Genomic DNA, 19,482 nt, shown 5'->3' with positions numbered 1-19,482 from the left:
TTTAAGGAAGCAAAAAGTCATACTACCTAACAAATATGAAGAAGAAGAAACAACAAAAGCTATAAAACAAATGAAATCCAAGCTAAAACTAGAACAGCAACGGTTTCCAACAAAATACAAGGCTCCATCTCTGGGATGTATTTAACAAAGAAAAATTCACATTTGGAACTTGAGAAAAGTCTTGCATATTTTTCTGTTCCACTCACAGATTGCACTTGTAATGTACAAATTAGCCGGTCGATTTCTCTTTCTGAAAAGCCCATTTTATCCAGATTCTCCTTTAATCATTTACTTACAGAATCTAGTGCTCCAATTATTATTGGTATGAATATGAATTCATTATCTGGAGATAGAAGCTGGAGGTTTCGAAGCAGTTGTCCATAGATGTCCTCTTTTTCTTTGATCTTCAAAGAGATATTTATATCTGCAGGGTAGCTGACCTCTATGACGGTACTTACCTTTTCCCCTCTGTCCCAAACAACAATATCCGGCCTGTTATGCTTACATTTGCCAGAAGTTTTGATAGGAATATTCCATTAGTATTACTTAAGTTAGTGTTTATGAATGTATTCCATAAAAGAATGATTTTCTACGTTTATTTCAGGACAGTCTTTTTTGCGGATGGTACTGTAAATTATTTTAGCAACGGCATCGTACCGCATAGGGAGGTAGTACCGTGACGACATTTTAAGAAAGATACTAATCACATGCGTGATGTCTTCCACAGAAAATATGACATAGCGTACACGTGGTTGCACCGAAACTCCCGGGAACACCAAAAGTATCACTGACGATGCGTCCAGAGCGTTCGCGGGATGTAACTTAAAGCTAAAACTAGACTGACAGACAGACAGACAGACAGACAGACAGACAGACAGACAGACAGACAGACAGATAGATAGATAGATAGGAGAGAGAAACCCATATATATATATATAATTCATAAATCCCTCCCCGGGACGTTCTCCTTTTATATATATATATATATATATATATATATATATATATTCTGTTGTGTCTGGGGAGAGTCATTTTCTTATTGTGCCTTAAAATTTAACACACACACCGTAAAAATTTCCACTTATTTCTTATTTTTATTTTCCTAAAATTTTCGTTGCGTCTTGCAACCTTTTCAATAGTCTTGACTTGCAAGACGTAACGAAAATTTTAGGAAAATAAAAATAAGAAATAAGTGGAAATTTTAACGGTGAGTGTGTTAAATTTTAAGGCACAATAAGAAAATGACTCTCCCCAGACACAACAGAATATGCTTCAACACACGAAATCACATAAAAAATCTTGCAAACCAAATTCAAAAACGAAATATATATATATATATATATATATATATATATATATATATATATAGTCCATCTGTTAGCAGAGCAGATGATTTTTTACCCTTTTCTCTCCCGGAGATTGAGATAACTACTATTCAATGGAAAGCATTAAAAAGGAAGAGTGAAAAAACAGTTAGAGTGAAGGAGTATACGTTCTAAGTTGGCCCATTTGTTGTTATTTACTTTTTATAGTACTTATTTTTACTTCTCCACAAGATATTCTCTTGCTAGTGGATTTAAGTTTTTTAACATTGTGTATAAACTACAAGATCCAAGGCTAATCAAGACAAAACGTAATAAAAGAGATAAGAGAACAGGGATATATTCGTCCACCATAGAGTGTGAATTCAGCAAAAAGTATTCATGTGCGGTAATGATATTCTGCCACGTACCCATGTCCCTTTAGGACAACAATTAGTGGTTAATCACAGTCCACAGTGCTAATGAATATCTTCGTAGTAATTTGTTATTACGAATAGTAATTTGTTATTCTCATTAATGTAGTGCTGAAACACTCGTCTTGTCATTCTCTTTCTTTTTTGATATTCTTTCAAATAGTAAAGTGTTATAATTGTTAATCATTTTCTTGTATGGGGTAGAGACAATTAATTACTATACAAATGTAATGTATTACATGAAGTTACAAAACAAGTTCACCCGGCTGATGTGTGTCGTTTCTTCTCTCCTTTATCTCTGTAGTTTATGTACAAATAACTTAATATTGATTTAAATTCCCCAATTAACATATAAATAATTGTACAATGAGTTAGTTGCACTGATGAGATATATAAATATCGAGACCCGTCAACAGATGAGTAATAAATAAATTAAATCCAGGCAGTTACATACTTAATAACTACATTATAACACCATAGTGAATTATACTAAATAATGTACAGTAATTTACAGTAGAGTGGAATACGCTTTTTATTTTTACTGTTAGTTTTACTATCCTTTATGCGCTGTTTGATTTTTTTTTTTACGTTACAATGTTTCATTACTTTATCACTTATTCCACATTTCTGTTAACAGTTTCTTTCCTGAATCTGACCATCGTCTGATAATCTTCACAACTGAGACTAATTAATAATCCATGATCTACCAAGCAATACATTCTAAAAATTCAACTCTGTTATAATATATACATAACTACACAAATGTTAGAAAAATTATATCGCTTACTGTTGAAATCGTGATCCTTCAAAAACTTGTATTCTCCATAAGATTCAACTGACCTCCATTGAAAATTCTTCGGACAAGTGGGTGTGTTGTCATAACAATAATATTTATTACAAGTATAGTCCGTGTGTGTTGAATCTAGAGACAAGAAAAAGAAAATTAATAATACATAGAGATAGTACTTACGGACTTTCAGTTTTCATTACAGCACTGGATTTCAGATATATCTATTCTTTTATTGGCTTCAAACATTTAAATGCATGTACACTATCATATGAAATGTAATGGCAGCATCGAGATCAATACTTATTAAGCAATTGATGTTTATTGTATCGACCGTCCAAAGCCAAAGTGCAACCAACGGATTCCTCCAAAATAACCACTGGGAGAAATATTCATGTGTATGTATGTATGTATGTATGTATGTATGTATGTATGTATGTATGTATGTGCGTGTGCTTGTGTTGTGTGTGTCTGTGTGTGTTTTACTTGCTTCATTCATTAGACTGAAACCATGCTGGAGCACCGCCTTCAAGAACTTTTATTCTTACGACTCGATCACAGTACTTCTTTTAGCCCGGACTTTCCAAGAGTGAGACAGCTTGAGGTTCACTAGTTCAGACTGTCAAAGTCGTAAGCGATGGCATTGGCATGCAGTTTGGAATAGACAAACGTGCGATACTAGTGATAAAAAAAGGAAAAACATCCTAGTTAGATAAGAATAAACTCCCATATAAGACATCAATCCGGGCAATGAATAAGAGTGAACGTTACAAGTACCTAGGTGCATTGAAGACAGATAAAATCTTCTGCCAGGAAATAAAAGAGCAGGTGAGAAATGAAAACCTTAGAAGAGTTAGAATGGTAATAGGCACTAAACGAAATGAAGGGAAAAGCATCTCTGCAGGGAGCACATGGGTGGTCTCTTTAATACGATATTCTGCAGGTTTCCTGAACTGGACTAAAAAAAAACTAAGAGACATAGATTGTAAATCCAGAAAAATAATGTCCACGTGCAGGTCGTTGCATTCCAGAGGCAGTGTCGGTAGATTATACTTAGCATGAAAGAAGGGTTAGAAGACTGATAGTAGCAGAAGACTGTGTAGTGATAGCAAAATGTGACATATAAGAGCATTTAAGAAGCAACTCAGAAAGAATGATTTCAGCTAACAGATAAGAAGAGAAAGAAGTTGCAGAGATGGCAACGGAATACAAGAAAATAAAAAGCAGGAGCGAGGAAGAAATATCTGGGGAATAGAACTACACGGTCAGCCTCTCAGACAAACGCAGGACATCGCAGCAGACTAGTCTTGGTTATGGCTGAAGAATGAAGACCTTAAGAACGAAAACGGACTCATAATGCCTGCTCAAAGACTCTCATTGCAGACGAATATCACGTTGGCACTCCGTCGTTTACGACGTCGAGGGTTCCAGTTGATCCGATCAACGGAACAGCCTGCTCGTGAAATTAACGTGCAAGTGACTGAGCACTCCACAGACACGTGTACCCTCAACGTAGTTCTCGGGGATATTCAGCGTGACACAGTGTGACAAGGCTGACCCTCTGAACCACAGGCACAACAGAAACAGGGTCTGGGAATCGAAACCACGATCTTATGACAGCGAGTCCGCTGCCCTAACCACTGGGCCATTGCGCCTCCACAGACGAATATCATTAAGGCCAAAATCGACAAATCCGTGAAAAGTGCGAAGTGCAGAGTATGTAATGAGAAACAGGAATCCGTTATAATTTCCTGTAGACCCTTGGCACAGAAGCAGTCACGAATGTGGGGCTAAGGCATTGTACTGAGATGTGATATATTAGGGGAAAGAGGATTTGAAGTAGGAAGAAAATCGGAAAACCAAGATCAACCGGAAAGTGTAAGAACAACCAGGATAAGGAATAAATGGATTTAATGTACAGAGTGATCGCGGAATTCATACAAGGCGACCATATGTTAAGGTAGTGGACAAAGGGAAAAAAGAGTGCAACGTCATAAATGTGGCTGTATCTGCGAACATGAATGTAGGGGTCAAACAGGAGAGAATCGGAAAATACCAGGATTTGGCTTGGAAAATACGACGACTGTGGAGAATTTCTACAAAAATAATCCCAGATATTATAGGTGTCCCAGGTACCGTCATCAACAGATTTAACAGCTCTCAGAATTATTATAAAATCTTCTTCTTTATGCAGAAGTAAAACTCACCTATTTCAAGAGACAAATGTGTTTCTCTCTCACAGAGGACCCTACAATCTTTCGAGCTGTCTTCGTCTTTAAATTCCTTACCATCAGAACAAGTGTAATCTTTATTGTGTGAATCCCAACGGCTATCAGAAGTCACTCTCAAACTGAAGTTATATTCAGGATACCTCCAAAACAACTGTCCATTCTCTTTTCTTTGTCCAACCCAATAATTATCAACTGGAATAATTTAGAGTTAATCATAAAATTAATTCAAAAGTGTTCAAAACAATAATACATATTGTGCGTGCGTGCATGTGTGAGTATGCACCTATACATACAGGTGGATGTCGGTATGCACATACATACCTGTACGTATATATGCATATACTCATTTACTATTTGTTTTTACATGATTGAACGCAGCGTCTCCAATTGTAAGTAGTTTTTCGTAACTTCATATTTTCCGACGCTACTCTATCTCTTTCTCTTTCTCTTCCTCTATCATTTTCCCCCTCTCGTTCTTCCTCTTTACTACTACGTATCTTGCTTTATCCCTCTCGTTCTTCCTCTGTTACCACTACGTATCTCTTTTATCCCCCTCGTACTTCCTCTCTTTCTCTTTTCCTTTCGTTGCTCACCTATTCTTCTACTTCCTCCCTTTGTTTCTCCCTCTACCACTCTCTCTCTTCCCCTCGTTCTTCCTCTGTTACTACTACGTATCTCTTTTTTCCCCCTCGTACTTCCTCTCTTTCTCTTTTCCTCTCGTTGCTCACCTATTCTTCTACTTACTCCCTTTGTTTCTCCCTCTGCCACTCTCTCTCTTCCCCTTACACCGGCATGGTCACATGCTTCCGGTCAATAATCCTTTTCTTCCTTGGCTGTCGCCGAGCAAACACGAACCATTTCGTCCCTACTTTCAAGTTCGTGCCTCACAGCGTTCATACACAAACAATTTTTCTCGTCTGGCCGTAAAGCCTTTTCTGTTTGTTTTCCTGTCTTGTTTTTTGTCCGCCACAACATTCCTCCATGGCAAGATTTAATTTGTGTATACAAATTTAATTTGCGGTCCATGGGAAGAGCTGTTTTAACGATGCGTCCTGCCTAGCTCTTCGAAACGCCGGTGTTAAAACGGAGGTAGCTGATGAAGTAGAATGTTCTCTATGTGGCTTGTGTGTTTTCTCGTCTCCGTTTTGTTTGCAATGTCCTGTACCCAGATATGCACCTATACATACAGATGGATGTTGGTATGCACATACCTGTACGTATATATGCATATACTCATTTACTATTTGTTTTTACATATATATATATATATATGTGTGTGTGTGTGTGTGTGTGTGTGTGTATGTATGTATGTATGTATGTATGTATATATATATATATATACATATATATATATATATATATATATATATATATATATATATATATATATATATATATACATGAACATACATATATTGTTAGAAACAGTATTAAGGTATGTTTGAGAGTGTGTATTCGCGTGAATGTGCATGAGAAAAGAACCACTGAGAGTTTTTACGTAGTAAACTTACATAATTTCTGTATCAGACACTAAGATTTCCTACTCTACTACCACTCCATTGCATCACTTAGGTTTTTTTACATTTCTTTTTTGACTGATTCCGTATGCTGGTAAAGTTTCGTATAGAAATGCCGATGTTATTTCAAGACGAACACTGGCACTTATTTATGTGAGTATGTGTGTGCGTGTGTACAAGTGTGTGTGTATGTGTACGCTAATGTGTATGTGCGTATATGTGAGTGTGTATAAAATTATAAACACTGATATACTTTTGAGGAATGAATTAGCTAACTCGACTGAGATTGACTGTGTTATTACATACATAGATAAACAAACTGTGTAGTAAAGAAATGGATGGGTAAGTTAGATAGGAAGAGTAACATCCCTTGTATTTATGACTGTTATATCAGTCGCTCTTTCGAAGGTAGTTTTTGCAGTCTGAGATGGTGTGGAAGCCCTTAATTTATCAAGATGCAGCTTCAAGTAGCGATTGTATCACATATTCGCGAAAAACGCATATGCCGTGAGCAGCTACGCCGAAATGTCATCATGAGGATACCTTCTTATGCAATCTAATGCTGTTAAAACAATATCTAATGGTGTCTTTTTGAACGTCTACTCTCAGTCAATTATAAGAAAATATCCATACGTTTTAATATATTTTTATGTTCCAAGAGAAAGAATATAGGTGGAGCATTGTAAACAAATTTCTGCCAAATTCAAAAATAATAAACGTGATATAGTCGTTTACAGCAAAAGAAATCTGTGTTGTCACAGAAGTCAATATCCAATAGAAGTGAATATGTTCTTTCAAAATCATAAAGTGAACATTTATGAGCAACGGCCCTAAAAGCCTACATCATATGTACCCAGATTATAAAATTACATTGAGCTCGTAATCATTGCTGATTATTTACAAAGTTTTGATAAGAATCATGGTAAATTATTTACATCATCGACATTTGACGGATATTTATCCTCATCTTGTTTGTTGTTAACACAACGTTTCGGCTGATATACCCTCCAGCCTTCATCAGGTGTCTTGGGGAAATTTCGAACTTGGGTTCTCATTCGTAAGGTATTTTTCGATGTTGCTATTATTATTATTATTATTATTATTATTATTATTATTATTATTATTATTATTATTATTATTCAGGTCACTGCCTGAAATCGAACTCGGAATCTTGGGGTTAGTAGCCCACGCTCTTAACCCGAAGATTCCAGGCAGTGACCTGAATAATAATAACAACAATAATAATAATAATAACAACAACAACAACAACATCGAAAAATACCTTAGGAATGAGAACCCAGGTTCGAAATTTCCCCAAGACACCTCATGAAGGCTGGAGGGTATATCAGCCGAAACGTTGTGTTAACAACAAACAAGATGAGGACAAATAACCGTCAAATGTAAATAATGTAAATAATGTACATAATTCCTCATCTCTTAAATATGGAACTGTAGAATCATGGTAAGTAAGGTTCTCTTATATAAAGAAAGAGTTAATCTAATATGCATTCTATAAATTCGACCTGTTAGCGGAATTGTGAAAAAATGGAAAACTTTTTTGAAGCTTGTCATGTAACTCTTTACTGTTGTTGTTACTAATCCAATACCTAGAATACGGGATTTTGAATATAGGCCCTTTTGAAATGAAGGTATTAATCATTCAAATAGAAACAATTATAAATTAATTGAAAACTTTTATTTCGATTAAACTTAAACTTACCGGCGCACTCCTTCGCAGACGTCATCTTTGATTCAGTTTGAACGTGAATAGGATGACCGTTGAAAATTAAACACCATCTTACAGCTTGAAAATAGTCTCCTTTTTCCAGCCTAATATATTGATACGAAGCCGGAATATTTCTTAATTTTTCTAACTCTGAGTCGCTGAGTTCTCCACCTGTTACTTTATCTTTTTTTTTTTTTTTTTAAAGACAAACAAAATACAGTGATTAATAGATGCAGATTTCCTTTTCACAGAAATATTGATTTCTTTATTGCCCACAAGGGACTAAACATAGAGGGGACAAAGGGATATGAAGTCGATTACATCGGCCCCAGTGCGTAACAGGTACTTATTTAATCGACCCTGAAAGGATGAATGGCAAAATCGACCTCGGCTGAATTTGGACTCGTAACTTAGCGGCAGACGAAATACCGCTAGGCATTTCGCCCAGCGTGCTAACGATTCTGCCAGCTCGCCGCCTTCTTTTTCACACAAATATTCCCATTCCAAATATTCCCATTGCGCATATTGAGTAGTAGTAGTAGTAGTAGTAGTAGTAGTAGTAGTAGTAGTAGTAGTAGTAGTAGTAGTGGTGGTGGTGTTGGTGCTGGTGGTGGTGCTGGTGCTGGTGGTGGAAGGCGTGCACTGTAACAGCGCGTCACTGCTTCCACCCATTTGTTGGTGAACCCATATTACTTCAAGCGGGTGACGCCTCATCGTCATTTAGGCGATAACCCTCCGACCCATTGGTCTATTTGAGTAGGTGCTGCAGTTGAGTGTTTTACGAAGACGGAATGCAAATCCTACCTCAACCTTTTGTAGTTGCCTCTTACAACACGCAGAGTAAACGTTTGACCTATTCTTTGATATGCCAGTTTTGACACAGCACTTGAGCAACGTGAAATGATATGTTTTGCTCAAGAACACATGCTGCCAGATATGGGAATTGAACCCACGATCTGACGACCATGAACGCAACCCTAACCACTATGCCATTAATTTACTTCTCGTAGGTTAGAGCTCAAATCTTTGTGGAGTCAATTTGCTTTCATCCCTCTGTGCCCAAAACTAAATAGAAGGCATTTATTGGGATTGATTCCTCTGTAATTTAACACCATACGTTCCTATCATTGTAAATCATATTATTGCTGCTATTTACATATAATATATCTAGTTAATACCTATGCACCCGTTCGGGCTTTCGCACATTTATTGACGGACTGTTGGTAATTCTGTCTCTGTTTTTCTCTTTGCCATAATCGAATCTAATATTTTTAGTTTTCCCACCTTGTATCGCAAACACATTACGTTGCAGTTTTAGCCTAGCCTAAACTGAATTTCTTTTTATTTCTGTCTAAAACATTTACTCCACTTCATCCATCCCGAAGTCATCATCCTCGATGCAAACCCTTTGGGTTATCATACTATTCTCATACCGTTAGTGCTAGTACACAAGCCGCAACTTTTATCACCATAGGCTCACTGCAACAATTAGTATCATCCTCTATACGTATTTTTAACTAATATTCATACACTCCAAACATCGAATAGTCCAGCTTCTTCTTAATTACGACCATTACAACCCATTTTACTTTACTATGACTCTGCTAAGAATACAGCACACACATACACACACACACACCTCTTGGGCCCTGTTTCACATCAGGTCTGTTAACTGGTTACAGCTTCACCAGTGTTATGCTAACTCCTCTTGACTGTAAATGTGTTTCATCCCTAACCCATCTGTGACAGCTACGGAGGAGAGCAAACTACACGTTTAAGCATGATCATTTGTATTTTTCATGCAAACAAAACTCATGACACAAAAATAGTTTACAAATAGCTGCATAACGAAACTCATGAGAGACTGCCACCCGTACACGTAAAAACGAATTCATTAATTGGACATTTTAAAAGATGTCCTACCTTAAATCTTCAAGTTGAAATCTACAAACATAACAGTATGCGCCTATGTACATCTTGTTGACCATGATTTTTCTGTAGATATTCCGTAGCCAGTAGCCACAAAAGGAATCGGACACGTTTGACTTCTGATTTGCAATCAACTGTACTCGCTCGATAAAACTCTACCCTCAATTTTTTTTTTCATTCCAGTTATCTTAACACGATGTAAAGGAAAATGATCAATTTTTTTCAGCTTCATACTCTCTCTCTCTTTCTCTCTCTCTCTTTCTCTCTCTCTCTTTCTCTCCCTCTCTTTCTCTTTCTCTCTTTCTCTTTTTCACTCTTTCTCTCCCCTTTTCTCTCTTTTTCTCTCTCTGTCTCTCTCTTTGTCTCTCTCCATTCTCTCTATCAAACTATTCTAAGTTTTGTGAACACATGGTACTATGTGATCCTCCTCCCAAAAATGAAATCTCTGTGACTGCGTTCCCACTTCTAACAACTAATAAATAATTGAAACAGCTGTTAACAACCAAGCTTTCCAAAATTGACATTTCTCAGCAACTACCAGTACGGCTCCCAGAAAGTTAAAACTGTTGGCGACCTGCTCACTTATATTATTCATCCGCAAACCTTTATGTGACACACAGTACTCGTGTACAGGCATGTCTATTTGATAGAGGGAGTAAACTAATACACAGCACAAACATTTGACGACTATAAATAAATCATCTATACAGACTGTTGACTAGGTAATTGCGAAAACCCCATCAGTCATATACCACAAGAGAGTCCACCATTTATACATACATATATATATATATATATATATATATATATATATATATATATAACATTCCTGAACATTCCTGTCACAATATGGGACCTTGAAGATTGCTAAAATGCATGTATACTAGTATACTAGTCCTTTAATATTTGATATTCAATATTTCATTTATTCAATAAGACAATACTTCATTTCATTTTACTATATCTACTATATATTCTACATCCTACGTTAATATTATAAGAATATAAATAAAACGTAAAAAACAGACAGACTTGGAATTCCTTTGAATAATATATTTCTCTATACGCAATCATACAAGCCCCTTTATATCTTTATATATATATATATATATATATATATATATATACATATATATATATATATATATATATATATATATATATATATATATATATATATGTATATATATATGTATATATATATATATGTATATATATATGTATATATATATATATATATGTATATATATATATATATATATATATATATGTGTGTGTGTGTATATATATATATATATATATATATATATATATATATATGTATGTATATATATATTTATTTATTTATTTATTTATTTATGTGTTTCAGCCAAGTGGCTGCGGTCATGCTGGTGCACCACCGTGATTTTCACGTTCCTTGCATGGCTCTTCTCCCCCACCTGACATGGTCCAATCAAGAGTTTTGATGGCACATCTGGTGTATAAGAGAATTTGACATAGCTGCCCTAAACTGTGTCTCATTGCGAGCCATTGGTTCGTCTGGTATCGTGGAGAGGAAAGCGTCAAGTTTTGTCTTGAAGACCTCCGCATCCATGTCTTGCATGTCTCTCAAATGTTTTGGCAGGGCATTGAAGAGCTGAGGTCCTCTGAAACCGAGGCTGCTGCAGTATCTCGTTCTTATGTGAGATGCAGTGGACGGTACCTTTGGCACCATGCAGTGGCGACCCGTGCGGGCATTCCTGTAGTACTTGATACCAAAGTTTGGTACCAGTCCTTCCAGTATTTTCCATATGTATATTATTACATATCTCTCCCGCCTGCGCTCCAGGGAGTAGAGACCTAGTGCCTTCAGTCGCTCCCTGTAGTTCATCTGTTGGACTGTGGCGATCTTTTTTGTATAGTGCCGCTGAATTGCCTCGAGTTCTGCTGTCCGCCTAACACTGTGTGGTGACCACAACTGAGAGCAATAGTCTAGGCGGCTCAGAACAAATGTCTTCCATAGAGTCAACATGACTTTTTGATCCCTTGTACGGAATGTCCTCAGTATCCACCCTGCCAGTTGTCTGCACTTTGCTGTCAACTTGACAATGTGCATGTGAAATGATGCATCACTACACATGTTGATGCCCAGATCTCTTACTGTTTGTGGTTCTGGGATTGCAGTACCTCCAGGCCCTGTGTATGCCAGTTGGGAGGTACTTGTGGTCTTGTAGCGCAGTACTTGAAATTTTTTTGCATTGAACTGCATATTATTTTGCTCTGCCCACTCATATATTGCATTTAGGTCATTCTGCAGGCTTACAATATCATCAGGATTCTTTATTGCCTGAGATATTTTTGTGTCATCAGCATAGCTAGTGACAGTGGCTCTCCGAGTGACCGTGGGCATGTCCAAAAGGGCCACTATGAACAGTAGTGGCCCCAGAACAGTTCCTTGTGGAACACCGCTCAATATTTGTGTTTCCCTAGATAGTTCTCCATTGGCTGCAACTGTCTGACTTCTACCATTCAGGAAGTCATGCAGCCACTCTCCTAATTTACCAGCTATGCCAAGGTTTCGCAGCTTGTGACATATCAAGCCATGATCAACTTTGTCAAAGGCTTTTGCAAAGTCGAGATATATCACATCAACATTTGAATGGTCAAGTAGCTGCTTCAGGACCCAGTCATAATGCTGCAAGAGCTGCGTGAGGCAGCTTCTACCTGGACGGAAACCATGCTGGGTCTCATTCAGCAAGTCATTTTCTTCTAGGAACGCAATCAATCTCCTTCTGAAAATTCGTTCCATGACTTTGCTAATATGTGAAGTCAGAGAGATGGGCCTGTAGTTCCCGGCCTCTGCTCTGCTTCCACTTTTATGGATAGGACATATGGTGCCTTCCTTCAGCTTTTTGGGAAGTTTACCATTTGCAAGGAAACTCTGGAAGAGTATCCGGAGTGGTCCTGCTAATTCTTGTTTACACGACTTTAAGAGGACTTTAAGAGGAGAGGTGAAGACACTCTTGAATTGTGTACTGAGCACTTCACTTATCCATGTGGGATCTGCAGTCAGTGAGCCATTAGGCAGGAATAGGAGTCCTATCTTATACTGCACCGTAGCAGTCTCCTTTGCAAATCTATAGGAAGCCTTGGGGTTTGTTTTTATGCTTTCTACTGCTCTCTTTTCCTTCTCTGCTCTCTCCTTTTCATGGGAGAGTTTAATTTTGTTTTCTATTTCTAACAGTATTAGTTTTAATTTAGCCCTTTTCCTATCCTCCAGTTCTCTATTTAACTGGTTTGAGACCTTTGTTCTGTGTCTCATAAGGATTTTCCTGTCTCTAGGAATTCTATTGGCATGTTTGCTGGTCTTTCTATATGGCACGTATTTGGTGCATATGTCTTGTATGGTTGACATAAAATGACTTAGTTTGAGGTCATTGTCTTGTATAGAAAGGCTGTCATGCCAGTTTTGATTTCGAATCTCTCTGCGAATTGACTTCCAGTCCGCCCTGTGGAAATTCAGGTTGGATATTGCTTGAGTCCTCCTGGTGGGTTGGGTATCAGTGGGTTGTCTAGGACCATACATAGTTAATTCTATAATGTTATGATCTGAGAGAGATGTGGGCGTTATTTTCACATTATGGATTAGGCTCACATTGTTTGTGAAGCAGAGATCCAAAATATTGCTTCCCCTGGTTGGTTGGAGTATCACTTGTTCCATGAACAGCATGTTGGATAGTTCTAGCAATGATTTTGCCTGGCTTTGTTCATGCAGTGACATCCCAGAGAGGATGTGACCTTCAGGCCATTTAATATTTGGGAGGTTAAAGTCGCCTAGGAAAAGTATATTGATGTGTTGGTCCAGATTTGTCAGGACCTCTTCTATGCGTCTGAGGCTGTCCTCAAATTTACCTTCCTGCTTTGCGGTATTTGGTGGACGGTATGTTGAGCATACAACTACATCAATTTGTTTTATGTGTACTATTAAAGTATCACATACAGAGTTTGAGTGTGATAGTAGTAGTAGGGGTGTGACATCTTCTCGGATGTACATTGCAACTCCCCATGACTTCTATCCCTTCTGTCTGTTCGGAGTACGGCATACTCTGGTATATTTATCTCCGCATCTGCTATATTAGGTGTTAGATGCGTTTCGGTAAGCACCATGCATATTGCTTGATTGCATGTTACTAGGTCTTTCAAGTATAGGAACTTGTCTTTGCCGCCTGTTCGTAATAAGCCCCGGATATTCAGTAGGAATATGGGTGTGATATCTGTGCAGGGGTTCCTGGTGTTAGCGGTGGCCATCCCTGATCCATCATTTGTGGTGGTCTTGGACAATGGTTCGTGTGGCGTTGACTCTGTACCCTCTGCATCCACGTTAACTGTTGTACCATTTTCTGGGCCACGCTTAAAAAAGCTTGCTGCTCAGCTACTGCAGTTCGTACAGCCTCTGCATATAGCCTTTTTTGGGGGGGAGCAGAAGGAATATACGGACTTCTCTCTTTGTGAGTCCTGTTGGTATTCGGTGGATTATGTGTACGTAGATTTAAGCTTTCTGGTCTCCCTTTTCTGCGCTCCCGCTTATTTTGTTGTAAGTGGTTATCTACCTTGTTTAGCTGGTGGTGTTTGGGATGGGCAAATTTGCAGTTTCGTCCCTTTTCCCCGTGCCAGCAGGTACCATTTAGGTAGAATTTACAGATCTGTTTCTTTTTCTTTTCTCTGTGTGACGTGTTTGGGCTTGAAGCCTGTTTGTGTTTACCGTCTTCTTGTCTGTTCTCCTGTCTTTGTCGTTTGTGGTGCAGCGTTGACTGTATTCACCATGGTCATTGCATCCCTCATCAGTGGCTACAGCACTGGTGGCATCTGCCTTGTCTTGGTGATCCGTTTGATCCTCCTGAGCCTGAGCACAGTGTGCAGGGTCTTCACTGTCCATTTTTGTGTCCGTGTCTCTCATAATGCCTTTTAGGAGGTCAAGGTGCGGTTTCACGAGCTCGTAGGAGCGAATGAGCTCCAGTTTCTTTCGATCAATTTGAGCCATTGACCTGTGGAAATTGTACCTATCCAGGCTTTCGGCTATTAGATCATTTGCTGGTTATCCTTTGGCCAGGTTCCATGCGTGTACAAGAAGGCGAACTTCCTCCGGCTGCCAGTTTCGGCGCATCTTCATCTTCTTGTTGGCCTCAACTTGGCGCTGTACAAAGTCTCGTCCTCGGGTATCCATGGTGCACGATATTTGAGAGAGAGAGGTTATGTTAAAGTATATAGAAATAGTACTAGAAAGAAAGAAGAGTATAAAGAGGGGAGGGACAAGGGAGAATACGAAGTAGAGCGAGTAGAGAGTGCGTACAGAGTACGAGATAGAAAGAGAGAGAGAGAGAGAGAGAGAGAGAGAGAGAGAGGATGTGATAGGAATAGAGATGTATGAGAGAGAGAGAGAGAAGATAACTCAAGAGAGAAACAAACAAAACGAGCCAAGACAAAATGAAAGTGAAAAGAATAATGAAAATATACACATATATATATATATATACACACACATATATATATATATATATATATGTATATATATATATGTATGTATGTATATATGAGGGAGAGAAGATAACTCGAGAGAGAGAAACAAACAAGACAAAATGAAAATGAGAAGAAAAACGAAAAATGAAAAACGAGAAATATATATATCACGGAAAACAGAGAGAGAGGGTGAGGAACAGATAAACTAAGAGAGAAAAAGTGAGGGAGAGAAGATGGGATAAGAGTAGAATAGAGATTTTGATTAAGAGTGTTAAAACGAGGTGACTATAAGGGAAATTGAGTGAAAACTTTTAATACTTTAAATAAACTAAGAAGAACGATTTTATCGTAAATAAATTTTATCGTAACTAAACAAAAACTATTCTGTAAGAGAAATTACAGTATGTTAACAAACAAGTTTGAGATAGATTATTTTTAGAAAGAAATATAGAATAAAACTTAGTATGTAAATAAACTAAGAAGAAACGATTTTATCGTAAGAAAATTTTATCGTAAATAAACAAAAACAAAACTATTCTATTCTGTGAGAGAAATTACAGTATGTTAACAAACAAGTGAAATAAATTATTGGAAAGAAAATAGAATATTGAATAAAACTTAGAAATAAAGAATAAAACGTAGCTCAGATTTCTATCTTTACAATCTCTCACCACGTGCGTGGATTCCTTCGAAGATGGTTGTTCGCTTTGGTTCACTCACATTAATGTGCGTTGTATATATACTATTTACTTTCTTTTTCAACGGATATAATGCAGGACCGTCGTTAAACAAAAGGTACCGAGTTTTGTGTCGGTTTCAGCAAATATTTATCTTCTATATGGAAAGATACCTGTTGGTTGCTTCGAGAGACAGGGAAAAACACGTCTTAACACTACGAAACCGGAAGTATATATGTATATATATATGTATATATATATATGTATATATATATATATATATATATATATATATATATATATATATATATATATATATATATATACATGTATATATATATATATATATATATGTATATATATATATATATATACATGTATATATATATATATATATATATATATACATGTATATATATATATATATATATATATATATATATATATATATATATATATATATATATATATATATATGTATATATATATATATATATATATATATATATATATATATGTATATATATATATATATATATATGTATATATATATATATATATATATGTATATATATATATATATATATATATATATATATATATATATATATATATATATATATATATATATATATATATATATATATATATTTTAAAAAATAACGTCGACCACTAACGTGGACAATTAATGCGCTAGAAATAGATCACATCTTGTGTCTATTAAGACCTAAAAAGTTCTCAACATGAAATATAGCAGCATGGGCAACTATGTATACGATTCTGATAATTACTGTTACATTACAAATCAGGCTGATGAGGAATAGACAAATGGTAAGAATTTGTTAAATCCGAAACCTGGTTCCTGTTTAATAATGATTTTTTTAGGTGATTTTAAATGTCTTGCCCGCTCACGTTTTTGGTATGCTGCTATATTTCATGTTGAGAACATTTTAGGTCTTAATAGACACAAGATGTGATCTATTTCTAGCGCATTAATTGTCCACGTTAGTGGTCGACGTTATTTTTTAAAATGTACCTTAATCCCCTGAGATTGCAGATAATATTTCTGAATCTCTTTGATTCTTTAAATGTGCTGGCCCCCTGATAATTAATCGATATTAATTAATATATTAATATATGACTAATTACCAGATCTTATAATAATTATATATATATATATATATATATATATATATATATATATATATATATATATATATATATGTATATATGTATACATATATATATATGTGTATATATTTATACATATGTATATATATGCGTGTGTGTATATGTGTGTGTGTGTGTGTGTTTGTAAGCAAAAAAAAAGAAACAAAAGTCCATTAGACATACACACTGAATATGTTAGACTAGCGTTCTGTAAAAGTTTAAGAAGGAAAAATAGAAGTGGAAATGACGTTTCGAGCAAAGAAGAAAAAGTCCAGAGAGAAGAAAAAGGTGAAGGTCAGATAGCCCTGAGAGAAGTATGTGTCGTCATAAGCATAGATAGATAGATCGATAGATAGATAGATAGATAGATAGATAGATAGATAGATAAATAGATAGATAGATAGATAGATAGATAGATAGATAGATAGATAGAATATATGTACGTATGTATATGCATGTGTGTCTATGTAGATATGTTCGAGTAGTATATTCCTGGGTATGGTATATAGCCAGTTAGAAAATTTCCATTGGTTTTACGTCTACTATTACACTTGACAAAAACTGCTGACTAAACAGACATGTTTCCCTGAAGCACTTAGCTCCCTTAATGCAGGAAATAAATAGACAGCTTTGATCAACTTGATGATGAAAAGAACGAAACGAAACGGGAGACTTAGAAGTTAAGATATTCTGCTCTTCTGCTCTCGATCAAAAGTTCGATTCCTGGAGGTGCGTTGTATCCTTCAGCGAGACACTTTATTTCAAATTGCACCAGTCAACTCAGCTGCCAACAAAGAGTTGTATATACAAATGAAAGGGCCAGCCTTGTCTTAATATATGTCACACTGAATCTCATCTCCGTGAGAACTACGTTAAGGGTACGCATGCTTGTGGACTGCTCAGCGCGTTGCATATTAATTTGACGAGTAGTCTGTTTCGTTGACCGATCAGCTTGAACACTCGTCGGCGTATTCAACGGAATACCAGTTTATATATTTATGTATGAACACAAACACATACCTTTTTCAGAGGGATAGAAATATTTTTAAAAAGATATTTTATATACATGTAGTCTTTACATACATGCATATATATGTGTGTGTGTGTGTGTGCGTGTGTGTGTGTGTTTATAATTATAATTTAGGATATCTAAGAGATACCACCACGCTGGAAATAGCAGTCAAAACTTGACTCTAAAACCACATTATATGTTCATATAGCACCAGGAGAGAAGACGAAGAGACAAAATAAACTAGCAAAAATTACTGGATAATTCCAGACCTCGGATTTCTGGCTCTGCATAAGAAATGCTCTGCCTTCATCAGTAGAATATACTCATAAAAGCACATAAATACAAATATATATATATATATATATATATATATATATATATATATAGCATACGATATACTTACATACACGAACGTATACATACATATATATGCATGTATGCACACGACCAGTTTAAATTACCTGCCTAAAAACTCCTCGTGCGATATGGTCAGAATACCACCGCAGTGAATATAATGGCGAAATAAATATATAAATTTATATAAATAAGGATAAGATCGATATTTAAATACCGATTTTATCAAGTGGCCAGCATGGAAATAAAAACGATCAAAGGTAATAATTATTTAAAATTATTACCATGCTGGCCACCTGATAAAATCGGTATTTAAATATATATATATATCATAAAACGAAACAAATGATTATAACGTAAAATAATGATATATACTCGGAAAATAAGCGTAAGAATATAAGACAAATTCAAAAATAACACTTACAAAAGAAAGGGAAAATTGTGATGAATATGGTGATGGCTCTAAACAGCATTTTTCCACTCCGAGAAAATTATAGCTAATATTTTAAAATCAACTGCTTTAACTTGAAATGCTTACTATACTTACTACACTGGTGTTATGTTTCTTACTTTATAATTCAGTATGCATAAGCCCACTCTCTTATAACTGTGTGTGTCTATTTGCATGCTATTTTTAGTTTGTGTTTGTGTACACAAATGCATATACGAATATAAAAGCACATGTATATACATATGTACATGCATACAGGAATATGTATGTGAATATGCTTGCGTGTATTGACGTGTTAATATATAGAAGATTCTTTAGATGTGTTAGCTGTAACCAGGTTACAAACTAATTATAAAGGTCCTGTGCAGTCATCCTTGTATATCTCGTTAGTCGGTGG

At 36.0% G+C, this 19,482-nt stretch overlaps 1 protein-coding gene across 1 annotated transcript in view; it reads right to left on the bottom strand.

Moving 5' to 3' along the window:
* The window catches only part of LOC149135664 (uncharacterized), a 25,218-nt gene extending 5,736 nt beyond the window's left edge, over positions 1–19,482 (bottom strand). Inside the window, exons 1-4 of the mRNA XM_089351878.1 lie at positions 19,059–19,482; positions 7,991–8,179; positions 4,730–4,945; positions 2,523–2,657 (exon numbers count right to left, since the gene is read on the bottom strand). Of these exons, the coding sequence (XP_089208004.1) occupies positions 2,523–2,657; positions 4,730–4,945; positions 7,991–8,179; positions 19,059–19,107 (589 nt within the window). The 5' untranslated portion in view covers positions 19,108–19,482. The remainder of the gene's footprint in view (positions 1–2,522; positions 2,658–4,729; positions 4,946–7,990; positions 8,180–19,058) is intronic.

The sequence above is a fragment of the Octopus bimaculoides genome, chromosome 5 (assembly GCF_046866305.1).
Source record: "Octopus bimaculoides isolate indiv1 chromosome 5, ASM4686630v1, whole genome shotgun sequence".
NCBI classification, from domain to species: Eukaryota; Metazoa; Mollusca; class Cephalopoda; order Octopoda; family Octopodidae; genus Octopus; species Octopus bimaculoides.
This window is presented reverse-complemented; position numbering and strand designations above follow the sequence as displayed.